Source organism: Vombatus ursinus, unplaced genomic scaffold, assembly GCF_900497805.2.
Source record: "Vombatus ursinus unplaced genomic scaffold, bare-nosed wombat genome assembly UNPS02014818.1, whole genome shotgun sequence".
NCBI lineage: Eukaryota > Metazoa > Chordata > Mammalia > Diprotodontia > Vombatidae > Vombatus > Vombatus ursinus.
The window spans coordinates 1,958,996-1,967,274 of record NW_020954596.1 but is presented as its reverse complement, the minus strand read 5'-3'; the positions used below and the strand labels follow the sequence as shown (position 1 = coordinate 1,967,274).

The 8,279-nt window shown below is 43.6% G+C and overlaps 1 protein-coding gene across 1 annotated transcript in view; it reads left to right on the top strand.

Annotated features, from left to right (window-relative positions):
* Window positions 1-6,723, top strand: part of CPLX1 (complexin 1) — a 100,661-nt gene extending 93,938 nt beyond the window's left edge. The window contains exon 3 of the mRNA XM_027836064.1: window positions 6,526-6,723. Coding sequence (XP_027691865.1) covers window positions 6,526-6,723 — 198 coding nt within the window. The remainder of the gene's footprint in view (window positions 1-6,525) is intronic.
* Window positions 6,724-8,279: the final 1,556 nt, after the last annotated feature.

The window sequence follows — 8,279 nt, the reverse complement described above, 5'->3', positions numbered from 1 at the left end:
AGAAGAGTCTTCACACTGATCATTCCAGGCATGGGGGATTTTTCATTCTATCCATCCTAGCCATAGAAGATGGTCTTCACACTGTGATCACTCCAGGAATGGGGGAGTGTTTTTGTGATGGCCTGCAGGGCACAAGGAAATTTCCACCTTGCTTCTCTCATGGACAGAGGAGCCATTACTCTGCTCATTCCAGGGGACAGGGGGGTCTGTACCCATCTTTGAATCACAAAATCTTTGATTAAGAGGTCACCTATTCTAACCCCCTTCTTTTAGAGATGAACAAATTGAAGGGCTAGAGAGGTTAATTGATTCTTCTGACGTCATACCACTATCAAGTAGCTGAGCCCAAATCCTCTTTCTGTGTCATGTTCCTCTGTGTCAATCTGGTGAAACCTCTGGGCCCCTTCTCCAAATTGTTTTTAAATGCATAAAGGAAACCAATTATATTAAAATGAAATTATCAAAATATGTACCCCCCAAAAAGTTCACAGACCACCTGTTCTAACCTGTATGATACTAACACAATACACATTCCCATCAAACCATACATGCTCCTCTCAGGCAAGATAATACAACATACATGATACCACAAACTATATGTAGTTCTGCTAACACACATATCAATCAATCAATAAGCATTAATTAACTACCTACTATGTACCAGGCACTGTGTTAAGCACTATGGATACAAAAAGAGGCAAAAGACAGTCCCTGCCCTCAAGGAGCTTACAATCTAATGGGGAAGACAACATGCAAACAAATATATTCCAAACAAGCTATATACAGGATAAATAGGAAATAATTAATAGAAAGAATTAAGAGGGGTTAGGCAAAGTTTCCTATAGAAGGTAAAAATTTAGTTGGGACTTAAAGGAAGCCAGTAAGATGAGGAAGGAAAATCATTTCATGGATAAGGAATAGCCAGAGAGAATGCCTGCAGATGAGATGGAGTGTCTTGTTTGTGGGACAGTCAAGAGGCTAATGCCATTGAATCAATGTCTGAGGAGGGAAGGGGGCATATGCAGGAGATGTTGCAATGGTGAAATTGATGGGCATTGGCCACAGCTTAGACATGCTTGTAGGCAGTAGGAAATGAGCCATTAGGGAGGGAGAGATTGAAAATAAGTGATAGAGGTAGTCAGAAGCAAAACACTTTTGAGGAGGTGAGGGTGAAAGGAGAGGGAGAATAGAATAAATAGGGGGGAAATCATACAGTTAGCAATCATAACTGAAAAATTTTTAGAAGCAAGTTTCTCTGATAAAGGCCTCCTTTCTCAAATATAAATAGAGAACTGAGTCAAATTTGTAAAAATAAGACCCATTCCCCAAGTGATAAATGGTCAAAAGATATGAATAGTCAGTTTTCAGATGAAGTAATCCAAGCTTTCTATAGCCATATGAAAAAAATGCTTTTAATTACTATTGATTAGAGAAATGTAAATTAAAACAATTCTGAGGTACTACCTTACACTAGGACAGAAAAGGAAGTTGACAAATGTTGGAGAGGATGAGGGAAAATTGAGACACTAATGCACTGTTAGTGGAGCTGTGAATTGATTCAACCATTATGCAGAGCAATTTGGAACTTATGTCCAAAGGACCATAAAATCATGCATACCCTTTGGCCCAACAATACCTAGGTCTGAACCCAAATGAAATAAAAAACAAAAAGGAAAAGGACCTATATGTACAAAAATATTTATAGCAGCTCTTTTCTGGTGGAAATTGGGGGGGATGCTTATCAATTGGGGAATGGCTGAACGAATTGTGGTATATGATTGTGATGGAATACTATTGTGCCATAAGAAACAATAAGCAGGCAGATTTCAGAAAAACCTGGAAAAAATTTACATGAGATGATGCAAAGTGAAAAGAAGAATATTGTACACAGTAACAGAAATATTGTAAAATAATAAACTGTGAGTGACTTAGCTATTCTCAGCAATACAATGATCCAAGACAACTCTGAAGGACTTATGATGAAAAATGCTATCTGTCATGGAATATTAGAGAAAGAACCAAAGGAGTCTGAATACAGATCAAAGCATACTTATTTTTACTTTCTTTATTTTTCTTGGATGATGAAAGGTGAAAAGCCAATAGACTTTGGTTGGATAAAGGGATTTCAGAATTTTCTAACATGGAGGTGGTACATTTGTGGGTGAATAGCAAGATCAAGAATATGGCCATCTTTGTATGTGGCTAAATTGAGGTGGAGGAATAGCTCCAATCAATATGTGTATTGAAGTCCCCTAGTATGAGGGCAGGAGTCAAGAAGGCGAGAAAAATTGTAAGCTGGGTATCAAACTCATTGAGGAAGGAAGGGGAATGACCTGGGGGTCTGTAGACAATAGCCACCAGGATTTTGATTGGGTAGTATATATGAATAGCATGAACTTCAAAGGAAGAAAGATTATTGAATTGATGGAGGAAGAAGGAGGACCTGGAAGTGGCAATGGGGAGCAAATAGCACTCTAACTCCCATGCCTCTACCAGTAAGCTGAAGAGAATAAGTGAGGGTGGCCAAGGATGCTGTTTCATTATGAGGAGTCAGGTTTCAGTAAGAGTTAGTAGATAGAACAGAGTAGGAGAGCAATAGATTTAAGATAAAAGGAAGTTCATTGCATATGAAACAGGCATTCCAGGGCACAGTGGAAGGGCTAGGTGGAGTCAGGATGAAACTTGGGGGTGGGAGGGTTGAGGAGGGTGGGAATGAGGAATTGGGTAGTAGGGGGTGAGTATGGGGTTTGGATGATGATCAGGAGTTCAGAGTCATTGGGCTGTGAAGGGTATGAACAGATGAGAATGTTCATCATTGAGTGGAAGGCACAAACACTCCTGTTATTCTCAAAGGACAGGTGCAGCAGGAGACAGGAGGCCCGAAGTCAAAGAGAAGGCTGCTCTTCCTTGCATTGGTTATCCACATCCCACCAACCTATATGTGGGATTTGCTAATACAGTGCACAGAATTCTACCAGTCCATATATAATTCTGTGAACTCATGCATGTTTCCACCAGCTTGATCCCAGAAACAACGACAGACCTTATCTAGCATCATTATTTGATTCCATTAAAACCAAGTGTTCAGGAAAAGAACATTTCTGGGGTCAGTGAGTTCCACAGGAACAATATTGTGAGTGTTGACAGTGGAGGATCAATTGATTCAGATGTTAAAACGGGCTTTGTTCTTCTGCAGTACCAGCATTGGTTGGAGGCATTATAACTAGGAGATGTCTGGTAGTGTTTCTGTCACTCACTAAAACATTACCCCACCTATATAAGAGCTCATCCACTTCTATAGACTCCCACTAGACCAAAGGTTTATTCAGTGTCTGCCATGTTCCAGGCACTGTGCTAGGCACTGGGAATAGTTCACTCTCCTGCCATAATGTACTGGTTCCCACCAACCCATGTGTGCCCACCATCCCATGTGTGATCTCCCCAAGTCATGTACAATTCCACCATCTTTCTGTGTTTCCATTTTCCCATATGTGTTCTCACAGCCAGTTCATGTATGGACCTACCAGCCCATTCAAGACCCCATCAATCTGTTTGTGACCTTGCCAACCCATATATGATTCCACCAGCCCACACACGATTCCACTGGTTTGTATGTGATGCCACCAGGCCATGTATGATCTCACCAACTCCTACCCCACACACTACCCAGTCAGAAAGAAATTCTCTCACTCTTGACTGACCTAGTTTCCTCAAGGTGTCCCCCCCCCTCCACCGCCCACACACAGCTCCAGCCTTAGAGATAGCTCAGCCAAATGTTCTGCCAATGGCGTCTGATTCCTACCCCAACAAAACAATGGGAGGGAGGGACGGTGATTCCTCAGGGAGCCCCTGGCCCTGTGGCTGCCACCTGTCCCAAGGACAAATAGCCCTTCCTGTCCATTTACACAGCAGTATCTGCCTTAATGCTCTTATTAATACCCCCATTAATACTCTCCTGGCTCTTTCCATCAGCACTCTCATTCCTGTTCTCATTATCGCTTTCCCTAATGCCCTCATCAATGTTCTCCTTAATACTCTTGCTAATGCCCTCATTATTGCTTTCATTAATACTCTCATTACTGCTTCATTAGCATACTCTATAATGGTATCATTAGCATTCACATTAATACTCTCCTTAATGTTCACATTAGCATAGTCATTATGCTCTTAATACTTTAATTAACCCTGCCATTAATGTCACCAGTCGATCCCATTTTTATGGTACTTTGCAGTTTACAAAGTGAAAAGTAGTATGATATGGTGGGTAGAGCACCAGACTTGAAATCTGGGAGATCTGGATTCAAATCCCACCTCATGGACTAACTAGCTGCATGATCTTGGGCAAGTCATTTAAACATATCTGTGCCTCGGTTTCTTTATCTATACAATGTAGGGGTTAGGTTTCAGGGACTCCAAGGTTCCTTCCAGTTTAAATCCATGATTCTTTTATAACAATAATAGCTAGCATTTATATAGTGCCTACTGTGTTCAGTGCTTTACAAATATTATGTCATTTGATCCTTGCAAAAAGCCTGGGAGATGGGGCAGCTAGGTGGTGCAGTGGTTAGAGCACCGACCCTGAAGTCAGGAGAACCTGAATTCAAACCTGACCTCAGACCAAGCACTTGACACTTACTAGCTGTGTGACCCTGGGCAAGTCACTTAACCCCAATTGCCTAAAAAAAAAATCCTGGGAGATAGGTGCTAATATTATCCCCATTTTACAGCTGAGGAAACTGAGACAAACAAGTTAAATGACTTGTCCACTGGTCACTCAGTTAGTGGCTTTCACTCATTTTTGTCTTAATATTTTCAGTGTTCTAAAATCACTAGCCCTGAACTGGTTTGGGCAGGGGGAGTTCTCCCACAGTTGCTCCTTTATTGGGAGTTCAGCTTGTTTGATTAAACCTTTTCATTCTGGGCCCTTAGTCCCTTTTCTAGAGGGGATAATGGTTCAGGAAGAGAGGGACTGGATTAAATGGTTTCTGAGGGCTGTATTATGGTCAGTTGAAGCTTTTTTGTGGTGGGGAGGGAGACAAGAAAGAGGGAATATGGGAAGGAGAAGGCATGAGGAAGGGACATGATGTGTGTATGATAGGAAGTGGAGAAAGGAAGGCCTTGGGGATAAGGATGGACAGAAGAGGGAAGAAAGAGGGAGGGGAAGGGGAGAAAGAGAAGCACAGAGAAAGAGAGAGAGAGAGATCATAAAAGGGAGGAAGAAAAGGCAAGAAGCAGAGAAGGAAGAAGAAAAAAGGAGGAAGAGAGGGGAAGGGGAAGGAGGAAAGGTGAGTGTCACACAGTGAAATTCTGAGGTCCCAACATGTTGCCAAGGCCTGTCGATTTTACCTTCATAACATCTCTTCCATATGCCCACTTCTCTCCATTGTCACTGCTGCCATGTTGGTACAAGCCTTCATCACCTCACCCCTGGACTATTGCAATAGCCTGCTGGTGAATCTGCCAGCCTCAAGTCTCTCCCCACACTCTAGTCAAGCCTCCCCTGTGCTGTCAAAGTGATCTTCCTCAAGCAGAGGTCTCCTTCCCCAGTGCCCCACTCAATAAATCCCAGTTGTTCCCTATCCCCTCTAAGATCAAATATAAAATCCTCTGGTGTTCGTAACTTCATAACTGCTCTCCCTCCCATATTTCCAATCTTCTTACACCTTACACTCCCTTACCTACTCTTCAATCCAGTGACACTGACTTCCCTTCTGTTTTTCAAACAAGGCACTCCATTTCCTGACTCTAGGTATTTTCTCTGGCTGTCTGTCCTGGCTGGAATGCTCTCTCTCCTCATTCCTACCTACTGGTTTTCCCAGCCTTCTTCAAGTCCCAGCTACAACCCCATCTTCTATGGGAAGCCTTTCCTTATCACAATTCTAGAACCTCTCCTCTGTTGATTTGATTATTTCCCATTTATCCTATATATTTATATACTATACTATATGTGGTATATATAATATATATATATACATACACTATTTACAGTTGTTTGCATGTGGTCTTCCCCATTAAATTGTGGACTCCTGGAGAGCAGGACCTGTCTTTTATCTTTCTTTGAATACTCAGTGCTTTGCACAGTGCCTGGCACATAGTAGGTACTTAATAAATGTATATTGACTGACTGAAGATTAATGGTCTTCTCATGCCCTCTTGACATGGTGCTTATCATGGTCCTTGGTTCTTCTAATTCCTCCAACTTTCAGAGGTTCTGCTCTGAATGAGACAACCATAGCAGCCCAAGAGTGGAAAGTTATTCTCTGAGCCATAGGGACAATGACTAGAGCAATATCAATGCCAGGGTTGGATCTGGTGCCAGGACCACAAGGTCCCCACCTCTGCCAGAGTGAGCAGTGTCTCTGGTTTATCTTCAAATAGCAAAGTACGTTTTAGGGCACCTTGCCTCTCTTCTGAATTGCACTCAGGGCCCTAGGGCAGAAAACCCCCAGAAGCTCAAGGTGAGGGATAGGTTGATGAAATGCTGTTCTCAGCCCTAACTCTGCTGCTTCTGTCCTTGCCCCACAGTATGGGATCAAGAAGAAGGAGGAACGTGAGGCAGAGGCCCAGGCTGCAATGGAAGCCAACTCTGAAGGCAGCCTTACGCGTCCTAAGAAGGCCATTCCACCAGGTTGTGGCGATGAAGAAGAGGAGGAGGAAGAGAGCATCCTGGACACCGTCATCAAATACCTCCCTGGTCCTCTCCAGGATATGTTCAAGAAGTAATTCCCCATGAACTCTCAGACTGTTTCTACCATGAACAGCAAAGCAATGCCGTTCCCACCACTTGGTGGGAACACTCTCTATCTCGCCACCCACCATGCACCCCTCTGCTCACTCCATCTTCCTGCCCCCTCCCTCCCTGGCTTCCCCAGGCCCCTTGGCCAGGCCTATTTGTACATAATCCCTCCTCCCCACTCTCCCCAGTAGATGCCTCCCATCCATCAGATGTCAGGAGCAGAGTGCCGCAGTCTACTCAACTTTAATTATAAGCCATAGTACTAGGTGTGTTAGGAAACTCAGCTAATCAGGCACCTCTACACTCGACAGAGAAAAGGGGAGACCTCCCAGTGGCTTCTGGCCCCCAAATAGGCAGCACCATATTCCTGGAGAGCAAGCAGGGGCTGCTTTCAATTATCCATGGGATATTTGCCATGACCACCAATGGGCCAACAGACCGACGTTGGTCACATGGGGCTTCCCCACTCCTGTAGGTGTCTTCACCATTGCTGCCCTCTCCCAGGGAAAGGGAATTTGTCTCTCTGTGCAGGGACTCTTTGGAAAGGCAATCATTTGAAATGCAAATTTCCCATAGGAGGGCCAAGCCTTCCCAAATTTTTCTTGTGTTAATACCACTGCCACCCAGGTATCAGAATCCAGCCTAGGGTCTTATTCCACATAATTAAGAGGAAAGAAGAATATGCAAGGGAATGACTAGGGAGGAGGGAGAAAAGGGGTTCTGGGGTGTTCCCTGAAGTTTGGTGGCTTTATGTACAAAGCTTCTTGGAACATCCTAGAAAAGGGTCAGGCTACCCTTTCTGCCTCCATATTATGATTCACACACATGCATGGGCACACACACACACACACACACATGCCCCTTGGGACATACACTGTGGAACTGTCCTCCCACTGTGGACCATAAGATATTATCTAATCATCAATATTAGCATCTTGTGAGACATTCCCCTGTTGCCCCAGTGCTTGGGACAAGGATAGACTGTCTTTTTTGTTTTCTCATACTCTCCTGTAGGGACATGGAGGCAGAGGTCAGGGGGCAACTGGTATTACCTATTAGGATTTCAGAACAAGTATGAAAGGTCAAAGTTTCAATGCCACATCTTTCTTCCTGGGCACCACAGCCCTGCATGAAAGATGGAGCTATCATTAGAAACTGGAGCTTAGAGCTCATTGTTCTGAGACCCTACTGTCAAGGAAACCAAACTCAGGAAAATAAGGATGAAACTGTCCCTAGAGAAAACTCCCTTCAGAGAGGAAGCCTACATTGCCTGTCCTGCCCCTCCAGGGTAGATTCAGGACTTAGGACCCTCTTCTTGAGCAGGGAGTGCCCTCCAAGACAGGGTTAGGACATGATGGATGTCATGGCCCCTGTCATCCACCTCACATTCTAGGATCCACCACTTCTTCCCCAGTTTGTCTTTCATTTTAAATGGACCTTTCAGTTTTAACAAATGATCTAAAACTGTCTATCTTTCTATCATCTGCCTTTCTATTTACCCATTATCTATCTGTACATCATCCAACCATCCATCCATCCACCA